At 33.0% G+C, this 25,313-nt stretch overlaps 1 protein-coding gene across 3 annotated transcripts; it reads right to left on the bottom strand.

Annotated features, from left to right (window-relative positions):
* Window positions 1-470: 470 nt before the first annotated feature.
* Window positions 471-23,719, bottom strand: LOC149739201 (protein kinase C alpha type-like). 3 transcript variants are annotated; one of them, XM_089874253.1, is made up of 19 exons: window positions 23,596-23,719; window positions 22,960-23,102; window positions 21,496-21,527; window positions 15,342-15,421; window positions 14,795-14,906; window positions 14,197-14,325; window positions 13,765-13,930; window positions 12,353-12,459; window positions 11,949-12,070; window positions 11,700-11,714; window positions 9,340-9,486; window positions 8,347-8,520; window positions 7,007-7,098; window positions 5,605-5,667; window positions 4,706-4,844; window positions 3,912-3,992; window positions 3,433-3,540; window positions 2,514-2,654; window positions 471-764 (listed from the first exon to the last, which is right to left on the bottom strand). In XM_089874253.1, exons 2-19 carry the CDS (start codon window positions 23,097-23,099, stop codon window positions 615-617), a joined length of 1,998 nt encoding a protein of 665 aa, XP_089730379.1. In that variant the 5' UTR covers window positions 23,100-23,102; window positions 23,596-23,719; the 3' UTR covers window positions 471-614. The 3 variants fall into 3 exon arrangements, with proteins under 3 accessions (XP_089730379.1, XP_089730377.1, XP_089730378.1); XM_089874251.1 differs by lacking the exon at window positions 471-764 and adding an exon at window positions 1,194-1,944; XM_089874252.1 differs by lacking the exons at window positions 471-764; window positions 11,700-11,714 and adding an exon at window positions 1,194-1,944.
* Window positions 23,720-25,313: the final 1,594 nt, after the last annotated feature.

Raw genomic sequence — 25,313 nt, forward strand, 5'->3', positions numbered from 1 at the left:
AAAATTGACTATATTTTGATCAACCATTTTTATAAAACACAAATAATAGGTTGGGGTAAGATATTCCATTTTTTCATTCTCTTTTATCGTCACATTTGGTAAAATAAGGTCATTTACAGAATTATATAGCCGTATTCGCGCAACTCTCAAAGAGCGCGTTATCTTAACTGATAAAAACACGATTAGAAAATGTGTCATATTATATACGAACGGTATCTATCTTACCCCACAGTATTATAATATAAGGATACTATGAGCTCTGGGGGTTATTGCGAATTCCAGGAGTAACTATAGATTACAGAAGATACTTTTTTAACACCGACGGTCAATATACGTTCAGAGAAATAATACGAAACGTTGTGGAACAGCGGGTCAGTTTTGCATACGCGAATTTCAAAAACGAACGTTTATACATAGACGGCATTTCTGTGACGTCACTATTATGACGTCACTCGAATAATTTACGTAAGCGCGACGCATTAGGTTAATTTTATATAACTCCCATTACTAACGATTTAGCTGTACCCGATATTCCGTTATCATTTTAACATCCACGCCCCCAACAAGTTTATGAGGTCATCAATTCTTCATGACGTCATCAACTCTTTATGACGTCATTCGTACATGAAATCTTCGTTGACGTAGCTGAAGCCATCGAACTCGCACTGGTCAAGGTTCATTATAAGAAGTCGGTCGCAAGGAGTCAACTTCACTTTTTCTTTGGTAAACGTCTTGTCAAAGTTGCCCGTATCTTTTGCACCGTTCTGTAAATAAATAAATGAAGGACACATACGCACTCAATAATAGTTACCAAGTTTTATACAAATTACACAAGAATGACTGTAACTTAGTCCTCGTATGTCCGGAAAACGAAAGTCGTGGTAGTGACCACCGGGTTGGAAGATAACTGTCTTGCCCATATACACATACAGTACTGACAAAGCTAGCGGCGTCACAAACACTTTCATTACGATGTTATTGCTCTAACCACCTAACTACGCCGGTACAATTGGAGCTACAAACAAGTCGTTTCATTTAATTCCCACAAAAAATGTGACCCCAAAACTAAAAGGTACCGGATTTAAAAAATCCCCTTGTTTTTCTAGGAAACTCCTAAAATAAAGCAAATCTAGGTTATAACCCTCAAAAGTTTTAAATCAGGTTGTTAAATGAGATGATGAGATTAGTTGAAATGTTGTTTCTATGGATTTTAATGATGTTTCTATGACTGATTGATGACACAGGTCTCTGATTTCAAGGGAAAAGTTTTTTTCACAACTTTCCGGTGAGTTTCATACAATATGCCACAACACTGCGATCGATATAATATTTCTATGATAACAATGAATATAATTAATCGAAAATTAATCTTAAACACAATACACAGTGACGCCACAAGAAACGACAATTAGTCACTATGACGTCACACATGCAGGGAATGGCGAAAGTGTTACATCACAAATACAGAATGAAAAAAGTTTTTTTTTAATACTTTTTCTATAAGATTGAGCGGTGGCAAAAATTTCTGGATAAAAAAATGCGACAAAAATTACGAGGGTGATGGGACATAAACTACAGAGTGCATTCGGAAACTTAGTGCATAATATTTTGATTACACTGCAAACTGACAACTCCCATAAATATCTACATGTTTGGTCACGATACGTTTTCATGATTTGAAAAAATTGGAACAAAACATTTCTCTAAATTGAACGACATTTCGCTAATTCTGCAATTTCATGATTCTATCTCTTTTGCAATAACCAGTTTCCCAAATTAGGCAACTAAACTTGATCTAGTGACAGGCTCAAAGAGAACGTTAACGTAAGAAAATCCGTCGAACTCATCTTGGTTGATATTTTTCAAAAATAAGGGGTCGATCGGGGTTAACTTTGGTTCTCCCCTTGTGAAGTATTTGTCGAAATTTTCGGTAATGTTGCTGCTCTGTATCACCACCGTGAGGTTCCAGCGAGATGAGATTGTGTCCACACGATGTCATGTTACATCATGCAGCAAATGAAGGTTAAATATGAAAAAAAACAAATGAACACAAACGTTAGGGTTGGGACGACACAAATGATGTGAACTTTGCCCTAAAGATATGACACATGCAAAGTATCTATGTTTATAACACTTCTCGTGTCTTTGGGTTAATAGACCCTCTTTAATATAGATTTTATTCTGTAAGGGTGAGGTATCTAGTGTGGCACTTTGAGATCCATGAACTGCCTTAGTGGGGTTAAGGTGGTAGCACCCTGGGTAATGGGTTATTACACCTACATCCCAGGTCTCTGGTGTGCCTCACTGTAGGATCTCACCCATAAATCATAGTATAGAATAGAAAACGAAAGATTTTAGATAATTTAAGACCAAAACAATGCCTACAATTATATATTAGAATTAGTGTGAAAGATAGGAACCTGCAAAAGTTTCGCAACGAAAACATTTTCTTTCTTAAATTTAAAAAACATTTTTTATAAAATAAAAAAAAATTGGAAAATGATTTTTCTTACAATCTTTGGCTTGAAGGGAGGTTGAATTTCACGAGCTGCTAATCGATCCCAGTTTAACATCCGGAAGAATGCGTGCTCCTTGATCGCTCTTTGCCCATCATCACTACATCCAAGTCTCTTTGATGGATGTTTCTGTAAGAACTGTGAGGAGGTGGGAGGGATTAGGTGGGTCTGGGATGTCTATATTTTATGGGAAACTCTGGCATAAGTTTGGTAATAGACCAACTCTGGCCAAAAACCCAGTGTCCATTTGCATGTCATGAGGTATATAATGTTGATTGGTCTCATTATCACTGATTCTCATTTGTTTATATGACATGTACATAGCAGACCTTATGCATAAAATTAATTTACTGCATTAAAAAGAACGCTTATCAAACACCATTAGCACCCTTGCTTAAAATGTTATGCGCCAATATGAAATATGCGTCTTTCAGCAATGCATTATCACCACCATTAACATTACTAAGTAAAATGACATCTCCTGCCAATATATGACATAATGGGGCCATTAAAATGCGTTTAATTATTCATGTACATTTGATGCATAACCTTGATAAATGTGGCCTGGATATAGGGATTATATGGAAATTATGTTGCATTGTTTAAACATGAGGTAGAACTAAACATGTTTACCACCTCATGCTATGTTATATAATACAGTAGGGGGCAAGAATGGAATATATTTTCATTCTCAGTCTTTTGTTTTAATTGGTGGTAAACAAAAAAACATTTTTATTGTTTTGGTTTAAAAAAGAAATATAAAAAACATTTTTTTTCTGGTTCCTTTTTCAGATTTTTATACAAGTATAGCAACAAAATTTTAAAAACATTCTGCCAAATGCAAGGTAGCAATATCAGCAGAACTAAATGATAGTCAAGTCTAATAAATAATAGTAAGTCTAAGTTTTCCACCCACCCCCTTGCAAATAGCAGTGGCCTCCTTGGACATCGACCTTGGGTAAGAAACACAATTCTCCATGATTGAGTTGAATAATTCATCCTCATCTTCTCCATCAAAGGGGGGCTGTGGTGTCATATTGGTGGGTGTGATGTCATAAGTGAGCCATGTTATGTCACAATTAGGTTTTGTAATATGCACAAATACGCGATAAATTTATCATAGTAGGATAAAACAATACAGGCGGCTCGCTTTTTGACAATTTTCGTAAAATCTGGGGTGATATTGTTAAACTGCAGTTACAATCGTAAGTGTCAAACATAGAAAACTACATTGATTAATATGGTGAATGAAATATACTTTGGCTCTGCTTGTATAGACAGCTAACAGCAGGGTAAAAGCTATGAATATATCACTTATGTTTTAAAAATTTAAGTGACATGTTACCCAGCCACCCTCAACGTTGCACTTTAAAAAACAACACAAAAATAATTTACCTGTCCAGCTAACATCTCATATAGCAAGACACCATAAGCCCACCAATCAACTGACTTGCCATAAGGTTCATACACAATAATCTATAAATGGAGGGGTGTTATATAACCTGCTGTAATTACATGTCAAAATTGACTTTGGTTTTCACCATAAATTTGCTATAGGAAAGTAACTATGACAATGAGCATGTCAATAAGTTAACTGCACCAGCAATTTGTTAATTATTATATTACTCAGGTAATAGTTTAATAATCATGATAAAGTTCACATTGCAAATATAATCTGCATAGCATTGATACATATTTAATTAACAAAACAACAAAGTTGATAACATAAACTGCTTATATGCAAAAAGCTACAAACTCAAGGTCATTGTCCCAAGCTAGAGGTCTGTTTGTGCCCCTTCTGATAAACACTTCAAACTGCACATAATTTAAAGTAGATAAGTCAGTTAACTATTAACAACTTTGCAGCAATCAGTTAAAGAATCAAGGTGATTGGTATGTTTATTTGTGCCCACAAACAAACATTATGTAGGGGGTGTAGGGCTACTGATAAATTGTAAAAAACACTGGGTTAAACTATTTCAATGTAATGTTTAAATCCAGGACCTCAAATTTAAATCTAAAATATAAGACCTTCAAATAGTTCTTCAGGCTTCTAAAAGTTAAGTTTCAAAGTAAAACAGGACATAACAGTTTTACCTGGCACTGTGAGTTTTAAAATTATAATTCCAAACCTATTTTAATGTAGGTTACAAACCCCTTAAATAGAAAGTCACAAATCATTCGTATACCTCAGGTGCAATATAATCAGGTGTTCCACAGAATGTGTTGGTTGTTCTATCTCCTATAATATCATCTTTACACATCCCGAAGTCAGCGATCTTGATGTGTCCGTTAGCATCAAGCATCACGTTGTCTAGTTTAAGATCTCTGTGAAAATAAGTTGCTTTTATTATTACGTAGTGTTGGAGATAGTGTTGTTTTTTTTTAGAGTAAATAGAGTAATAGTTGTGCATCAATGAAGACCCCACCCTTATAGAACATAATCGATATTTTTAAGTGTCCAAAAACTGTTTCAGTGGGTCTAGATAGATGGTATCACCCTGGGTGTTGGGGTAATGGACCTAAAGCTATGGTCACAGCTCACAGGTGTGCATCACTGAATACAAAACCCTCACTACAATTTTGCTGAATAAAATAAATAATTACATTCAGTGTAAAATCAATAAATTAAATTGATTCCTCCTGTTTAAACCTTTCATGCTCATTCCACTTGTCGTATTGGTTGATTTATTACATAGTAGCATTGTTTAACAATGTACATAACCAGCTTTTATTTATTTTGGCCTTTTACCCTAAGGGGGTTCAAGGCTTGACACTGCTACCATTGTGGGCGTATGTGTCCTTGGGAAAGGCGAGGTGTTAAACCCGTGTTATAACGACTGTTGTTTTCCGGCAACACGAGGATAAATTAAGTTACATTCATTCATTCATAGTATATCATAATCTATTCTGGGGCATTTTATTCTTTGATGTAAAGTCCTATAGCATTGCATGCAATGGGATTGGGAACATAATTCCCAACCTCAGTACAAACATAGTGTACCCTGCATACCAATGTTAGGCACCTATGTTGGTAAATATGTCTGTAATAATAAACCTATGTCATTAATATCAAAACACAAGTTACCTGTACACGATGCCTCGGTCATGAAGGAAAAACAAACCGAGTGCTATCTCGGCAGCATAGAACCTGTTAAGTGGAAATATTAATTAACTTGTATAAAAAAAATCTATTCCATATAATATGGGTGAGGTCCTGCAGTGTGGCGTACCATGGGGCATGATATTTAGCCCATAACCCGTCAAAAACTACTCAACAATGGATTTTATTATTTATCATGGATTATTTGGTTCATGTAATATTCTATATAATTATCTCCACACTCCACTTTGTCCTATTGTTGTCACTTTGTCATTACTTCTCATCTCATCGCATCATTAATAATTTACTCAAACACAAAAGTCTTAAGTTTCAGAATAATGAATTAAATGCAACTTAAAACACACCAGTGGGGTTTATTAACAATGTTTATTACTAAATTTGTTCTTATTGATACTTTCGGTGTCTCTAAAAAATTAAATCCGTTCAGTTTGACAACCAGTGATTTAAAAAACCATCGTAATCGAAAAGTAAATTATAATCTTGCATGTTTTTCATGTATAATTAAACTATACAGCATAGTATATGAATGGTTAATACGTTAGCAATTTAATATATTGGGGTAATGTTTCAACTTAGATCCACATCCTATATCTCATGACCCTATTATAATGCATTACAACTCTACTATAACCCACTGCAGTGCCTTTTTCTTTAGTTTTTATTCTTTTTATTGCATAAATATGTATATAATTCCATGATATTTGATATCCTACCACAAAAGTATGTGTACCTTAGCCATATGTAACAATAACATGGTTCGGCATGAGCCATATCGATATGGGATATTGTGTAAAGAGTAAACCTATGGGAAATGTGTCAAGTTAAATCCACAACATATAGCCTTTTTGCATGGTCACTTTTATGCGCGTAAGTACTCGCAAATTTACTCGCAAAAACAAAGTTAACACGCATAACGTCATAAGCGTGTCATCTGCTGTAGGAGGTTTGTTGTTACTCGCATTATGCGAGTAAAGAAAAGTAAGGTGAAAGTACAGTTTTACTTTTAAGAGCCTAATCTTTTTCCGGTATTAATTTTATAGGTTTTCGTTGGTAATAGCACCATAAAGTATTAAAACTTATTTTATAAACTAGATTTAATAATATTGCGCTAAAATAAGCTTACTCAATGTTGATACGCGCATAAACCAATGACCATGCAAAATAACGCGGTAAGCGAGTTATCATATGACCAGTTAATGCGGATTGTTATTTGCATTAACTTTTTACCATGCAAAAAGGGTAATAGTGCAATGCAGTACCTTAGCCATATATATATATTACACTGCAGTACTGTATATATATATATGTATATATAAAACACTGCAGAACCTCATCCATATATAATACAATAATATTTTAATCTTACGTTGCTTGAGGTTCCTTGAATTTTCCCACTTGTTGAATATGATACATTAGATCTCCCCCATTGATGTATTCCATTACAAAGTACAACCGATCCTGCAGTGTTGCGCAATCGTTAATTATCAGTGATGCACAATCCAAGAAGTTTTTATTTAAGTGATGCACAATTAAAAACTGCACTTAATATGCAGCTATAATTTATTAGTAATAATGATGAATTGTCAGTGATGCGCAACTTTAATTACTCAGTATGTGTCAATATTTTACATAACAACTTTTATCATTTTTCAAAAACTTTATTTAAAACGTGCAGCACTGCTTCTTGAAAATTAAAAATCAATTGACAACGAGTAAGGAGGACGAAAAATCTAAATTTAATCTTGCAAACCAAATTTCAAATTTAATTTAAAATATACGAGTTATTTTTCGTTACACCTTATTGACATTAAACTTTCAAGTAAAAGATAATTTAATTTTGATGAGTAAATTGTGAATTGTTGGATGTTGTGGTAAAAGAACATACAAATTTATCTAAAATACAGATTAAATCAATCAAAGCAAATTTTACTTTAAAATCCAATACCTTAAATTATTCTTTGAGACAGGTCATCTACATAAAATTAAACAATTTTTTGGCAGATTAAATAAAAACCTAGGCTCTGTTAAATTTCAATTAAACTTTAAAATCAAAGACCTTAATTTTTTTTCCAGACAACTAAGTTTATTAAATTATAAAGTAAAACATAATTTATACTTTGGTATGAGCATATAAAAAAAACTTGGCTCTCTGACATAATGACGTTAAAAAGCAATTAGAACAGATGAGAGTAAAAATAATGGACTTGTGAGGTTTTTGTGTCATTTTTAAACTGGGACCTCATTAAATATTGATGCCCTCACACAAAGGGGAGGTGAAACTAATTTTAGACTAGTGGTTTTCAATCCACAAAGCCTTTTATGCATTAAAAACACTCCATAGAGACTGTGTACATGAAAACGAAGGGCTAAAGTGTCTCAAAACCTTTATCAATTATTATCCATTTACCAAATGTTTAGCATGTTTTTTGTGAAAATAAAATTCAACATTTTTTCTGCTGTGCTAAAAACATTGTGCTACTATAATTCTAAAATGCCCAGCATTGAAAGCAGTCTCTGTCTGGATGTTGGGGTAATAAGCCAACTCTGGCAGAAACCCCAGAACCTCACTCATGTCGAAAAGAAGTCAAGCACTCACATTGGTTTGAAACAGTATATACCAGCCCAATGAGCCCATACTCACAGTATTGGTGTTAAGCCTTGTTTTAATTAAACTATGTGACGTTGTTTATATATCTCCGTACTCACATTGGTTTGGAAGCAGGAGTGGATCTGTGTGAGGAACGGAGGTTTCTCAGGAAGAGCGAGGACTTTCTTCTCGATCATGGTACATTCAACATCATCATCCTGCACAATCACATCTTTCTTGAGGACTTTGATGGCGAATATCTCATCGGTTCCTTTGCGTTCAGCGAGTAATACCTGGGTGGGGTAAATATAAAAAGTGTGAATGAGATCTTTTGGCAATTGTTGGTTTTTTTATCTTAAAGCATTTAGTTTCACCTGCCATACACCAACATTTTGATGTAATTAAATATCCTGTATTGTAAGGTCCTAATGTAGGGATCTAAGGGACACCATAGGACCAGGTATTTAAGCCGGAATTGGCACATTACTCTATTGTAATGATCTAATAATATATGTATAAGGTGTAGGAGGTACTATGTGATCTATAAGGTCAAGGGTTGAATACACATACAGGAATTGCTGAGAAAACATTGAAGCTTTATATATCTATACAAATATTGGCCAGATTTTTTATGATTTTTCAATTGAATAAATATTTGCAGACACTTGTTTGTTGAATATTAATTCTTAATGACATCACTTTCACTTTTGTTAACAAAACAAACACATGTGATTTAACAATAAGCTTGGCTTTGCTATGGTATTTGTTATAACACAGGTGTTCTGTTTTATAGACCCCCTTACGGATTTTTTTTATTCTTTGTGGGTGATTAGGCTCAGAAATTTAGGCCCCCTTATGATTTACCACATATGTAACTTTAAGGGTGATTATTTTTCCGTATGGCTGACAATTTGGACAACCCATTTAGTGACCATTGGGTAACTGAGTCTTGCTCTTACCCATGGACATACATGATCACAATTTCTGTATTTACAAACCCTTGATGTATCAGATAATTCTAACAAGATCTTTTGCTGTTTGAGTGTGATTTGCATATTTATATATACCCAGTTGCTACAGTATATTAACTCATTAAAACACAAAACACTAACCTTTCCAAAACTTCCCCGACCAAGTACGTGCAGAAAGTTGAAATCTGAAGGAGCCATTTGCACCGATGACTTCATAGGTCGCTTATTGTTCACCGCGTGTCTCTGCTTCTCCTCATTTCGTTTCTTCTCATCTTCCAATCTCTGCTTCTGTTAAGCGAAGGTTAAACTTGAGTTGGGGGTTATTGTTTACTTTCATTTCATGGGCGCAAGCCAGGGCACCCTAGATTTTTACCAAAGTTGACCCATTACCCGAAACATAAAGTTATATTTTTACCGAAGGAATTATCAAATGTGTAATTTTACCGGGGGCTGCATTACCCCTTAAATATGCATTTTTACCAGGGGAGCCTTAACTGAAAACTTGGGGGCCCATTACCCCAAATATTATGATGTATTTTATACTATACGGGTGATGTCCTACTACAAGGGCATACCAGGGGGTTTAGAACAGATAAGAGTTAATCCACTACCTTCTTCTATAGAATAAGTATAAGACTCTAGCATATGGCAGCTTGTTTGTGATTAATGCCAGAGTTGGCCATTTGCTCTGACACCCAGTTTAGACATGTCTTCTATTCTACTTTATATAAAAGAGGCCCTACCTTGGGGCAGGCATGTGACGTGGTATATTGAATTTGGCCGAAGTTGTATCTTTACCCAACATAGTTACGGTTAAAATTTCAATGTTAACAAGATAACTAAGACTTTTAATCCGTAAAGTTACAACACTAGCAAGAAACCTGAGTCTAAAGGTTCTCTTTAATTATTTATAATTTATGTAAGAGTTTAGTTGCCTATGACAAAATTTTAAAGTAAACTGTAATACAGTTTATACAGGTTTCTAAAATTGATGAAAATTAGCATTGGGCTAAAATTTGTATTTTTTGAGAAATGTAGAATAATTTGGGGTAAAATACATTTAATTTTGTTGTGAGTGCAAATATTTAGTTGGATAATTTGTGTTAACTTTGTTTTAATGATAAGTTATTGTGATGATTTATTAAGTCATGCTTGGTGGGGTGGGGTAAATTGAGTCATTGATGGTAATTTTGGATATTCATATATACGTGGTGGATCACATGCGCAAAACCTGGGGTGGCAGGGTGAACAGGCCATCCCTAGAATTTTTTTTAGTTTATTAACCAGTAAACATAAACAAGAAATATCTGATTACTAGTGTGTGGAGCACATGTGTGGTGTAAGTTGTTTCACAGGATTGTGCGTGGAACTATAAATGTCAACCCTGCTTTTCTTTAAAATATACTAAAGCATGAATACACTAAATTGATTAATATACTTAAATCTATATACAGATATATAATATATAGCAATATTGTGTAATATTCTGGTTGCAAATCCTACAATGTAATAACATTGTAACGGGCTACAAGCTTTGTTAATGTGTTAATTCACACCAAACATATTAAACACATATCAGTGCTTCTCAAACCAAATAATGATGCGTTACTATTTGATTTGGTTGGGCTGCATATATTACAGCGACTTATATAAATGCGTTTTGTTGATTATTGTAAAACATGTTCACAATTTGGCTGCCAAAGATTTTCTAGAAATCAATGCTCAATTTATTTGATTTTACTATTTTGTTCAGTTTCTTCACATACTGAATTTATGCTTATAATAAATTGTATTGATTATTGTAAAACAACATTATAGTTGTCAAAGATTGTCTATAAATCAATGCATAATACTGTAGTTGCCATTAAAAAAGTTGAGAAGCACTGAGTTATCCACCAACACTTCAAACCATTCAAACTGCAAACAACTCTGGGTTAATACACTCCACACAGAGGGTAAATTACACCAATGAAGTCTTATCCATGAATGTCAATCACATAGCGCAATGGTTCCCAAACTGTTCGTTACAACACCCTGGTGCCTTGTTTTTCAACCAAGTTTTTTGTAAGAAATATATTTATAAGAAAAAAAATCACGCAAAAGTCATATTTATAAGATGTCTATTACAGAAGTCAGTAACTAACATTATGACGATATTGAATAAACATTGAAGAGAAATTCTGGTGGTCATTTCACTGGGTTTTTCCAACATTGCATGGATTTTAACATAAGCAAGAATATCCCACACATTACCTAATATTTATTTTTTTTATATCAAAAAGTACAACTGTGGTAGGAAATGTCTTTAATCCTTTTAATGTCTTTTAGCTGATATGTCAAGCAAACGCTTCCAAATGTGTCGCAACGAAAAGTTTGAGAACCATCGAACTAATGTTAAAATTAGATTAAACATTCAATCAAAGGATTAAATTAAAGATTAAATAAATTAATTGATTACGGTTTCTCTAATTAATCACTCGCCCTACAAAGTTGCTACTGACTTTTAGCCGACTTTTCTGCAGACAAAATTATAAAGTATGACACAACTGTGTGATTAAAACACTTATGTTATTTAAATATATTTTTAAACAATACAGATTTCAGGACATACAAGCAACTCTTAGAATGTTTCCTTTTTTATTCATATAGTTTTTTAATTAAACAGCTTCTGACTTGAATTTACAGGTATCATTTTTGAGGATTTTTTTTATAGAAACACTTTTATGGATTTTTTGTCTGGCAACACTGACCTCTAGTTCTTCAGTTAGAGCATCCATCTCTTCACCTTCCTCAACAATTGGAACATTGTAGAATTCACCTTCTTGTTGGCTGAGTAGTTTAAACCATCCTTTAACTGATTTCTTCATTAATTCTGTGAAAATATTGTGTGTGTGAAGAATGAATATATGTAACAGATTTATTTTCACATAGCGGGCCTCAACAGTCGTTGTAACACGGGTGTTCTGTTTTATACAATACCTCATGTCCAATTACAAGTTACCACATGTTACTTTGTAGGTGACCCGTAAGATACCATTGGATAAAAGCAAATGTCATTAGGATTTTGGCAACCACACACTACACCAGCTTTAGCAACTCAACCTTAAGCATGACTGTGACAATTAAATCCTCAAAATTTCATCATTTTTTGTACCTGATATTCCGAAAGATAGAGATCCCATAAAATCATTGGAAGAAGCTCGATCCCAATCCCAAACCTCAACCAACAACCGACGATCTTTGTCCGCGTCTTTAAGTGGGCTGTGGGGGGAAAATCAGCCTTATAATTAACTTATATATATAGCTTTGTTATATATCACATGCTCAAGAGCATTTTGAACTTTGTGTAAACAGATTTTTTATAAAAATCAAATATTGTACTCAAATTATACTTTAGTCCGCATTTTAAGCGGGCTATGGGCAAAAATCTTTCATATAATTGAGTTACAGTTGGTGCATGGCATAATATGATATATGTGGGTGAGGTACCACTGTGTGCTAGGGGGCCAAGGGTTTGACCAAATATGGTCTATTACCCAACAGCCAGAGTGCAACAACATGGACTTTACTGGATTAGGGGGCTTCTATTGAGATATTGGTTTTTAAAGAGCTATTGCTGCAAATAGTGTGGCTTAAATAAAAGCTTAAACTAAGAAGAAACCATGTGAAGGATTCTTATGCATATGTTATGTAAAAGTACCCTAGACATCACACGATTTCAACATTTCGTTTGAGTTTTTTTGCAATGTCACTTTTATAAAATAAATTACCAAAGTAGTTTATTAGATTCATATCTGGCAGGTGGCAGCATTAGTTTAAAGATCAGATCCGAAGTACTTACTTTACTTTTCATTTGCAATAATTGAGATTAGATAATTAGGCTAATGTAACTTGCGTTACAGGCTTATAAGATGGGTATTGAATCTCATTAAAGGATTTCCCTTGGGCTTTGTAATTTATATAACCGACTTAGCGTCTGTGTTGAACATGCACCAAGCATTATAATTACTTCTCGTTCCCATGGTGATAAAAATCATTGTAGTTGGACATGAGTGGCTGACATGGGACGTGTGCCACATTGTAATACACCACATCAAACATATGGATTAATGGCTTGGTAATAAGGACAAGGGTAATTGGAAGGTTATGTCAAGACAAAGGAAGATAGTAATGGCTGAAACATGAAATAGGTGTGTGTGTGTTTTGTATGTTTGATAATTTAAATCCATATTTCTTACCAACTGTTTATATGAACCAATATAAAACCAAACAATTGCTTCTAGATTGACCACTTATTCATTGGTGTTTTTTTAACAAATTGTAGCTAACATTTCAATATTATTATCATGTAGTTTTACAAATTGTAAACAAAACAATAACCTTGAATTGGTTGCACCACTTTTCAGGTCTCATAAGTGTATAATTAAGTTTCATTTAGCAAACACCCTGTTTTCAACTACAATTTTTGTCACAGAACAATGACCGAAACAAGCTAGGACACGTGGCATATAGCCAGGTTGTCCCGTGGCCCCAACATCCAAGGTGCTAGAGCATCAAACTACTCACATTACAAGAACTTCGTTCCAATGAGGGTTAAGACTTTTCTCTACAATTGTGGTTTTCCTCTTTAAGGTCTTGGAGTCATTTTTAAGCGCTGGTATTAACTTTACTTTCACATAAGGATCAGATAATCCGTTAGGATCCATAGGTGCAAGGTTCTTGCCCTGTTGAACTGTGGATAGAAAGAAATGGTAAGTCAAAAGCAGTAGCAACATGGGTTTGGGGGCAAAAGACAGGTTAGCCCCTATAAAAGGCATGTTTCATACATTTTTAGCAAAATATGAAGAAAACTAAAAATATTAAACTGCCATTACACCCCTAGTTGTCAAACATTGGAAACTCCATTGATTAATGTCGGGAATAGTTCATGTAAATCACACAACAGCAAATGCATTACCGCATTAGCTTTGATGTTATGGCTAATAAACAACATGTTACCGGACACAGCCAACTTCCCATCCACAATATGACAGTTAAGATGAATCCTTCCTCGTTTCTCTGTATTATCCTTTCCACACAATGCTGGTACATTACGAATACAACGCTTGTGGAAATTCAGATTGCAAGCTGTTAATGTGTTATACTGTTATAGTCAGATATACTATACTCGTTTCACAGTACAGTTTTGTGAATGGTATACTATTTCTAACAGTGTATGCTTGTTTTATAATATGCATTAGGATGGGGAAGATGGGACACCTTTTTACTCTATTTTCTTGTCCCATTCGGTAGTGGACAAAAAATATTTAGATAATTATAAAACCATATCTTTATGTCTTAAATAGAAAAATTAAAATATTGGTAATTGTTTGAAACACAATCGGGATATTTGGATACTAGGTACTAAAGGTAAAAAATGTGAAAATAAATACAGCCCATAAAGTCGTTGCCTTTTTGTTGGCGGTTTTGGTTTTAACATGACTGATAAAAGTTTCAGTTTTCAGAAAGAAAAAATCTGTATTTTTGTCATATTTACTGTTTTTTTGTTTGTATCGAAAACTTGTATAAGCAGCATTGTAACAGCCACTGTACTTACATGTACATTTCATCCCCTGTCTAACAAGACCATACAACAGTGATCCACAATGATCACAAAAGGTTGGAGAGCCATATGAAGCAACTCGGAACTTGTGCTGGGTGTGGCATGTCTGTGGGGTGAACAGGATTAGAATATAAAACATAATCGCGTTAATTTATACAGTGTTCGATTTACATGGAGAATTTTGCGTTGCAGCAACCCTTGAATTTTTTAATAGTTTTAATAGCACTCTATCCTTAAAAAATTCCCTAAAAATACAACATTTATAGTCGTAACCCCTAGAATTTTATAAATTAACAACCTTGATAAAGCATAATAATAAATTGCCAGTTGTTATGTGATTACTGGGACTTAGTAGACATTGTTCTAACCCGGTAGTCTCTAAAAGGCTGTAGCACCCTTGCTGTTGGGGTAATAGCCAACTCTTGGCATAAATCTAAGATCCCCTAGCATGCAACGCTAAATGACCTCACTTATGTAGAACAGAATAGTCCTATGTTTACGTCATATATCGTTAAAATGTTAATATGGTTGATAAACTTACAGTTCTTTCGTCATTTTGTACACCAGGACATTCAAATGCAACGAACTCATGGCAACGTTTGTGGACAACCAATCGACAAACTGTGGATAAAATATAAACACTTGTAAAGTTGTGATACGTACGTGTTAATGATATCTAGGTTCTAGGAGGTAACACTTGTTCTATGCCTATGTTACAAGTACACGGCGTTGGGTGTATATCATGATTAAAATACAGAGCACTGGGAATTAAATTCACTCCATGTTTAAAGTAAAAAGTTTTGGATATTATGTAAGTACCATCCCATGTTTAAAATACAAAGTTTTATACACAGATATTATTATAGACATATTTAATATTGTGTAAATAGGTTATAATATAACATATAAAATGTTTAACACATTATGTTGTACAGTACACTGTGCACCGGAAACTCCCCACACAATTAATGCATTACAACAGTAAACATTGCCACAGGGATTCTAAACATCAAATTTCTGATTTAATTTGACCACAGGCAGCATCACAGCTAAAAGGACACAAATCAATCAACATCAAACCAGTGTAGGTACTTGAACAAAATTAATTAAACACACAGTCACACAAGCACAGCTTAATCTATACTGTAGGTTATAAGGAAAATACTAATGAATGTAAAGAATCAATATAGAAGGTTTGACCTATTTAACTTGAATTGGATTACCAGGAATTAGATTAACTTTAAAGAATGAAACTTAACCATGGTTGGAATTATTACACCAAGTAAACATAGTTACATGGGGTGTAAATAAATACATGTAATTGTAAACACAGGATACATGATGCTACTTGGTAACTTACAATTTACGTTTTAAACATTTGGAAAATAGTTTTATTTTTAATATGTTATTTTATAGTCAGTAAGTACTAACTACGGGGGCATACTGCAAGTGAGCAATGACAAGCTTTTGAAATTGTTACACTACAAACAGCATAACTGTTTCATGATATTTTTAAAAGCCGTCTTTATGTTTAACAACACATAATTTGCTCACAGTAGCCCACATAGTGTAAATAGAACTATTCATAACTTCCTAAATGATAAACCGGCACATAGCATTATAATAAATAAACAACAACTTCAGTTATTACTCATTAAGTGGTGTTATGGTACAGTACACAGACCATGACACTATGCTCCATGCATCCGCTGAAGCCAGCACTTCCGTTAACGCTACAAGGAAAAAATTAACGACTGGTAACGACACAAGTGATTCCAGCACAGAGGAATACGCATTGTGTGTATTCTTACCACCTATCACATATCGTGTGTATTTCTAACTACAGGTCAACTAATAAGTAGATAAAAAAATTAACAACTGTTAACACCACAGCTTGTTAAATAATTCAACTACAGAATAATAATACATATTGTGTGTCGCTAATCCTAACTATAGATAAACAACCTCAGCTAACATAACACAATTTGGTTACAAAAACAAAGTTATTAATATTTCATAAACATAGAGAAAGATAGGAATAAACCGCAAACTGGTGCTTGTTATAACATGTTAAGGTTAAATAAGCAATGTTTAAAACAGTGGCTGTTAAACCTTATAAGAAGAAAACTTAATAAATAGTAAAATCAGATTACTATGTAATTGGAAAAAAGTTGTCGTAAAGTTTTATGGTTTAGAATCACGATAAGAGAAAGGAAATATAAGTGTTTTTATTGTGTTGGTTTTGAAACAAAGCTTTAACCAAAAAGTTATAACATCAAACCGTTTCATGAAATATGAAACATGTTCATGAGGAGATTATCCCTATTGTGATGTAATAATCTTCATAACAGACACTTCAATTTGTTCACAAATCCAAACAAAATACGCCAAAACATGGGATTAAAATGCATTACAAAGAGTCAATATCACGATTCATAACGGTGAAGCATTTTTATGCCAAGTTAAAAATAAGCTTTAAAACAGGCTAAGTAAAAATAGCTTTCTAACAAAAAACAAACAAAAAGTGCATGTTGACGAAAACTGCTGTAAAATGCTAAAAATGGATGGCCTATACTTTTGACAGAAGTCAGAAGATATCACTGAAACATAGAGTATACAGGTCTTGGTAGCCTAATACACACAGCCCATGCACATAATATGATTACATCAGTCTTGCCTCAATTTAACATTACTATCACCTAAGTCACAAACAAACAACATATATTTACATAGGCACCAAACTTTTAAAAATGCAGGAAAGGCAGGAATAGTTACAAACCCTTGTCCTTTACTGCTTTATGAGCTGAATAAATAAATAAAAAAATGAAAATATCATGTTTTTTCTAGAAGAGGTATTATGTTACTTTATGCCTTGTAGCAACAATGGCAAAAATACTTTAATGGTTTATTGGTTTGTTTGTTGCATCAGCACGCACAGAGAAAAATATATTTGAAAAAAGATGTTTGAAAGTTATTTGAAAGATGTTTCCTGAATTAATAATTAATTCAAAGCGTTTGTTTTCGTGGCCGATGTTGGGATAAGATAGGGATAGCACAGGATTAAGGAACAAAATGTAGTTTTAAAAAGTAGCCAATTCTGAACATTGTATATATATTAATATATTATATATAATATATAAGATAACATAAATACTAAGTGAAAGTTACTTTTCAATTATGATAAAGTCTTTGAATGGCAGAACAAACAGACAAATGGTATGCGAGCTGAGAACCACTTTACTTTTACCACTAGTTGTTAAATCAAAGCAGTGCATACCAACTAACGTGGTGTCAAATTTACCAAGAAATACAGAGGATGGAAAATAAGTTAACTTTACTTAAACACATACAATACTGAGTACTAAGAACATTATTTCTCAGTTTTATTTACTATGTAAATTAAGCCATGTATATAATTATGTACATACAAAAGAGTCAGAAAAGACCTGCATTGTAATATGCCAATGGAACTATTTAACTCTAAGAACTTGCAAACATAAAAGTAAAAGTAGTAAGTACCATATATATATAAATAACTATATAGGGTGGAATGTTCTTAAAAGGATAAATACTTCCTTGTAAGTTTATGGTATAAAACATATAAATCACTTGACTATTTTAAATCAAAATTACTTTATTAAAATGATGGCCTACAAAGTAAAATAATTGGCAACTTCTGTTATAAATATTAAGTCGCTCTACCATTTAAAAACGATTATAATATATATATATATACCTTTAATAAACTGGCATATACCAAACAATTCATTAGTATCGCATTTTTGCAAACACTATAATCTCAGGAAATGTGTACACAGATGATTGTATGTCCATAACTTATGTAAACAACAGTGGTGTCCTTACTGCCAGATATTTGCCCCACTTGTGAGATGCAGACTGTATGCTATTATGTTCAATGCCGTTTTACTGTTATATACTTTAGTTGATTTTTCATATTTTGTAACAACAGTGTTTGTTTTAAATGTAAATATTAAGGTGAATACATCACAAATGCAAATACCATGGGATTATTGGTTTAGCACAGGATAGCTAAACAACCAACATTACATATATATAAGTTAATACAAACCAAAGCTATATTACAACTTTTCCACCAAATATTACTAATCCATACCTGCTAAAAATAACACACAAGCCGTTTACATTAATACCGCATTTTTTGTGGCACATAGTATTTCTCCATACCAGGATACATCTAATTGTGAAGCAATAAAACTATTTATGGTGGGTACACCACTACGCCAGATAAGTTAATTCAGTTAAATGATCAATTACAAAGTTTAATGCACTTCGAGTAGGTGTCACACAATTCTTGGAAAGTAACCCTTTTGGAGCATAAACACAGGAAAAGGTTTGTATGTAACAACTAACAAGCAAAGTGTTTCTTCTTAAGAGCACTATTACACTTCACCAAATCACAGCTCATATAATCCGAATCCAATTTAAAATCAAAACCATTATCTCTTTTAAGTAATTTATGAAATTGCTAACACTCAGCACACTTTAGTTTTATTTCCTGTCATAAATTTCATGCTCTATTATTTTAAAAGTTTTGTAATTTATCCAGAACAACATATATATATATATAATAATAATATTATATATCAATTTTGTTCATCTTCATTCACCAAATGATATTACCACATTACACAAAGTCAAACACACAAGGTATCTTTACACTGCAAAAGCTTTAGCTTCAGGCTTCTCGAAAATTCAAATCTTGACCAACTGTCACTCGGATGTAGATTTATAACTCAATAAAATAAGTTACATGAACAGTAATATAGGATACAACTTTGTATGCATTCTACATTTTTAATATTAAATAGCGTTTTGCTTATTGCTTATGACAGTAAGAATTTAGATCCATGCATAATGGTTGCAAAAAGTCGTGTTGACTATTCATTTATCAATATTTGAATTATGTCGCTTAACATAGGCTTGGCGCGCAACTAATCACGAATATATTAATCAAATACCCAAAGAATTGACCATTAAACAGGTAGGTTTAAGCTTTTACTGTATAATGATTTTCAAAGCTAAATCAAATTTGTATTTTAGTAAAACCTGGTGTTACATTCATAGAATACAGTCATATTAACAGTTGGAACATATGGAACATTATTGATTAATGGGGCGTGTGCAATATACACCTATTTCAGAATGTAAAATATGTTTTAGGTTTTCACAACGCTGTTGTTTCAAATATTGTATCTTCCCTAAGGTTACACCTATACTTCAATCATCAATCTCACTAGGTTATTTGGTGACCAAGACCATTATTAAACTTAATGAGCACCTACGGAAAAGTTAATCAGGATTTTCCTGATTAATATAAGCCAGGTGACACTCAATCAAATGGTATTGACATATTTCATGCAATTAATGAATAGGTAGTTTGCCAATTATTTTAGTGAACACCAAAAACAAGGCTGTACAAGGTGCATGTTCGTTAGAAAGAATTAAGGCATGTTTACAATTGAGACTTGAGGATTTTGATCTAATCACAAATCCATGCTAGCATATGTTACTGCTTGTAGTCTGCTCCCATGACAATCATATATTGTTACATCAAAACCCATAGTGATCAAATAAGCTCTAATACTGGGCAGAAAACTTTGTTGCAGTTTTCTTTGATGATATGGCATTATTACACAGCACATGGTTTATTATGTCATAATGACTCACTACATGAAACAAAGATTAACCGCTTGGTTAAACAAACAACTGCAGAAAAGAGAAAACTAAACTAATAAAGTGTTACAAATATCCTGTAAAGCAAGAATAGGTCCATTGAACAAAATACTAACATTCTTTAACATCGTATAAAGGTGGTTGTACACAGTATCCGGCATGCGAATTCGCTTGCGAAGTCGTATGCAAACCCATTACCGAGTTCCGCATGCGGAAGCGAAACCCGGACAAAACAGACAAATCGGACAAATTCTGGATACTGCGTACAGCCACCTTAAGCTTGGTTTCAGTAACTTCGTAGACTGGTGTAGTTAACAGTATTCCTAATCTGTATTGTGGCTGTTTTAATTAGATCCATTTAATCCAGAAAAATTAAAAATAACTTCAGAGACTGAATCGAGAAATTAATTATCAAATCAGAAGCTATCTTTAGATTTTGATACATACCAGTCTATTACTGAGTATATTTAGATACAATAAGGCATGCTACAGTGTGTTTACCACAGTTTATAGTATGGGCGGAAACATTAGCCAATCGTATCATAACAATAGTAATAGGTCGAATGTATGTGTATTGTTCATTCATAACAAATGGAATGACTTTATAAACTGAAGCGCAATAAAACAATAAGGGTATCCTTAACATTTGAGCTATTTTACACTCTATTAGCTAAAATTACAACTTGGAAATAAAACAGAAACCAGACAATTTTTGAAAAAAATAAAAAATTATATATATATATATATATATATTAGGTTTTAAAGAGCTAAATTTACTACCCAATGCAAATTTTAATTTTAAATCTATTTCCAATATACACAACCACATACAACAACAGTTGATAAAATGGGCTAGAGGTACTAAAATATATATATTTATTATACACATAAATACATAAACATTTGTCGTTTATAACTTTAACTTACAATATAGCCTATACAGTAGAACTGGAACAGAAAACAACTTAAATATAACTCACTTTGACATTGGTATCCTTGTTTTCCAAAACCCCTGTTTAAAATAAAAAATAAAGATTTATGTTCAGTTAGAATACATTTAAAACAGATAAATATTAGGGTAAAAACAAGTTAACCACTTAGTTAGACTAAATTCACTAAGAATAAACAATTACAGCGGGGCAAAACAAAGTTAACTTTAAAAAAAATCTTAAACTGGGAAGGTCATGCAGTAGCTTCCAGGGTGTTGAAGTAATGGGCCAATCGTGGCCTAAATCCTAGGACCCGTGGCGTGCTACGGTGCGGGACCTCACCCACATAGAATAGAATAGAAAGGTAAAAAAAAACAGAAAGGTAAAAAAGAGTGCAAAATCATAGGATTTTACCAATGTTTAAAAATTGGGGTTGCATGGGTACCCCCTATAGTCCTATACACTATACAATACTACACCCATTGGCCTATGGTTTCACCCACAATAAAATTTAATTTGTTCGCTGATCAATTCAGAAACTGATAAAACTCTTTGTATTGTTTGTGTTTAAAATATTTAAAACAAACATGTCATTCTAAAGTATGAGCTTACTGAACTGCATAAATATTTAACGTGGTTCAGGAGCCTAATAAAGTTGTATTATGACTTTAAATAGAATACAAATGTCAAGTGGTTCAAAATATATGCTTTGTTACACACCAGTGATTTTAAATAGCGGTTTAATAAGTTGTATTGACAAGCTCTAGTTGTATCACAGACTATGGTATTGAACATTACTGACATATTCTTAAGTACCAGTGGGCCAGTGGTTCTTAATCAGTAGCCATAAGAAATTTAACATTGGCCAAATATTTATTGAGCTGAGCCTGTCTGTCGTAATAATTATTACTAATAACTTAGGAAAGAACAATTTGAGTCTCCAGCCTTGCTAGCATTGGTGCCAAACATTTATAAATGAATTGAGGCATTGATAGTTGGACACACAATCATGTAAATCATGTGGAACCAAATTCGCCTTATTGGTTGTAAACCTGTAATATTTACTGTTTATTGCAGTTCAGAAATTTTTATGTTTGGCGCATGTGCTTGGTATATATATCACATACCAACAGTAAAACGAAAGGTTGAAACAAATTTCTTAAATAAAAAACAGGATATCGCACATTCTTGACATTTACTTTAGTTTATACAACATTCATGAGATGGGGGTTGAGATATGAAAAGTTTGAGTGTAAATTTTAATCCTGACTTGGTATTTAAAAGTAAGACATGACCTTTATAGTACATGAAATATTTAAACAAAAAATTAAACATTTGCAAAAAAATAGCAACAAATATTTGGTACGAGATAAACCAATATTTCCTACACTAGGTCCTGCCTGGCACCACGTATGTTTTGTATGTGTGCCAAAAAATTTTACCAAGAAAAAAATAATTCTTTTTTTTATGTGTTTGCAAAACTTCTCTGCAAAATATAGGTTGTATTGTACTCACCAGACAAAGGCAGTGCAATGACTGCAGAATGTTGGTTGTTTAAAAAATCTTGGTATGAATTCGTGGCTCTTGACTTTATGCACCTTCTGTCTTAAAGCTCCTTGTCTTGCAAATCCCTTAAATGCGGTTTCCTCGCTCATTTTCTTTAAAAAACATCAAACGATTTTAAATGAGGTTTTTCAAACAACACGAGAGCCCGTAGCATAATATATATATATTATTATCTTTGTGGCTCACAAATATAGTTGCATTCAAATTTTGCAACAAATCATTCTAATGGCAATCTTGTGTCAACCTTTAAACTTGAAGCTGCTTAAAATTCACATTCCTTAACAGTGTCGGCCAAGAGCGGGGAAACTGATTAATAATTTATTACATGCGCCATTGGCTGTGTACATTTTCAGTCAAACAAACTCATAGTAGCTAAGTATGAACTTAATAGGACCTAGTAAATGATTGCTAGCAGATTCCTACTAAAAGATTGTGGTTTTATCATTAAACAAGGGCTATCGCGTACATTATACTACCTCTATAATAGTAAAAACACAGTATTCCGATATAGTTAAAAACTAAAAATGTTAAATAAAATCGTGGCTGTAAATTTAACAAATTAAAATGTAATATCAATAAACTTACATTCTCTTTTCAAGCAGTGTAATCAACTAACAGTTTATACAAATTTAAATTCTCCCCATACAAAAGTCCTAAGTCGTATCTGAAAACAAACATTGTTATATTAAGATTCTAAAAGCTTTGTAAAGCAGTATTACATATTGATAGCCATAGGCCTATGTGTTGTTGGGAAAAACACTCAAACCAATATGTCCCAACCAAGTGGTCATTAATGAGTTGTAGCACCCTGGGTCTCGGGATAGTAGGCAACTCTGGCCTAAACCTCAAGGTCGGGGCCCATGACATGCCTAAAGGGACATCAACCACATAGAATGGGAGAATAGAACTTACATTAAACCATTATTACACAATACAAATATTTGTACTAATTTGAGAAGGTACTTTTCGCTAAGTTGTTAACCCTAGAATCCACACAACAGTAAACAGTGTTTCCAATTATATTCTAAAAAATATATTTTTTTTAGTTTTTTACACATTTGATTTAAAAAGTTTTTATGTGTTCAGTGATGCACAATTTTTTTTAATAAAAAGGAAACACTGCTACTGGGCTGAAACCTAATCTTACTGTTCTAGTAAAAGGAAAACCTAATGTAAACAATACACTGTGAGTGAATCGGGCTTTATGTATTAATAACACGAAGACTGTTTCACTTAACTAATGTTTCAATTAAATACATAACAAACATAATTGCCTCACACATCTTACAAATCAAACTGTAAAGTAACCCATTAATTGAATTTACAGAGTGTTTCATTAAACTATGTGTTTTGTTAAATAACACAAGAAACAATACGCCTATTATAAAACCACATTGATCTATTGTGAATTGGCCCACCATTAAAACTTACTAATTGTTGCTGTTATAATGGAATACAAAAAAACATGCACCAGCAATTATCTATTTAACTTTTTGTGCAAATTTAACACATAATATATCTAGCGATGCTAACTAAGCTTTGAATGATTATATTTTATTTTAAACCTAATATTATAAAATGCAATTAGCGTAAATAAATCGGTTATTATGGTTGTAAATCTAAATTTCAAAACTTTGTACTTGCCCTCCAGCAATAAAAGCACAGATTAATGCAGCTAAGCTTTTCTGTTGACATTTAAACCAGTTTTGCATCAGATTGACTTAAAGTTGACTGAAATACCGTTTACTATGAAAGCACTTATTTCGTTGTTGAAAGGGATTCAGTACAAAATCTTTTATAATTTGAATAAAATCTCAGAAAACTTGTTTTAGACCGATTAGAATACCTGAACCCATTATTATTACGACTAAAATTGTTAATGGTATACATCTCGTTGCTGTAAAAAGTAGGTTACTACTTTGGCGCTACCGTTCGTCCAGAATCGCCTTCAAAAGTAAATAACTCCCTAACATGCAACTTTTCAATGTAGGATAACCCCATTAAAGCTACATTTTCTTGCTAGAATGCTTAAGTTAAACCTTGCCAGTAGAAATAAGAGAATTAAATCGGATTATATGTTGCTAACCAGCAACGAAAAACGCAATCTGGGTGTTTTACAAATTACTTTTACACTTGTGTTTGCCTTTTTCTTTCGTTGCCAACAATATTCATAATAAATTTTCTCTCGCACTCATTGTATAAAAAAAGTTTTGAGGGTAGGTAAAAAAGAAAGAAGGCAACTTCTCTCGTTTGATATTTTGATTTTTACATCGATCGACCAAATATTTGCAGATCAAAGAAAA

Source organism: Ciona robusta, chromosome 3 (assembly GCF_009617815.1).
Source record: "Ciona robusta chromosome 3, ASM961781v2".
Taxonomy (NCBI): domain Eukaryota; kingdom Metazoa; phylum Chordata; class Ascidiacea; order Phlebobranchia; family Cionidae; genus Ciona; species Ciona robusta.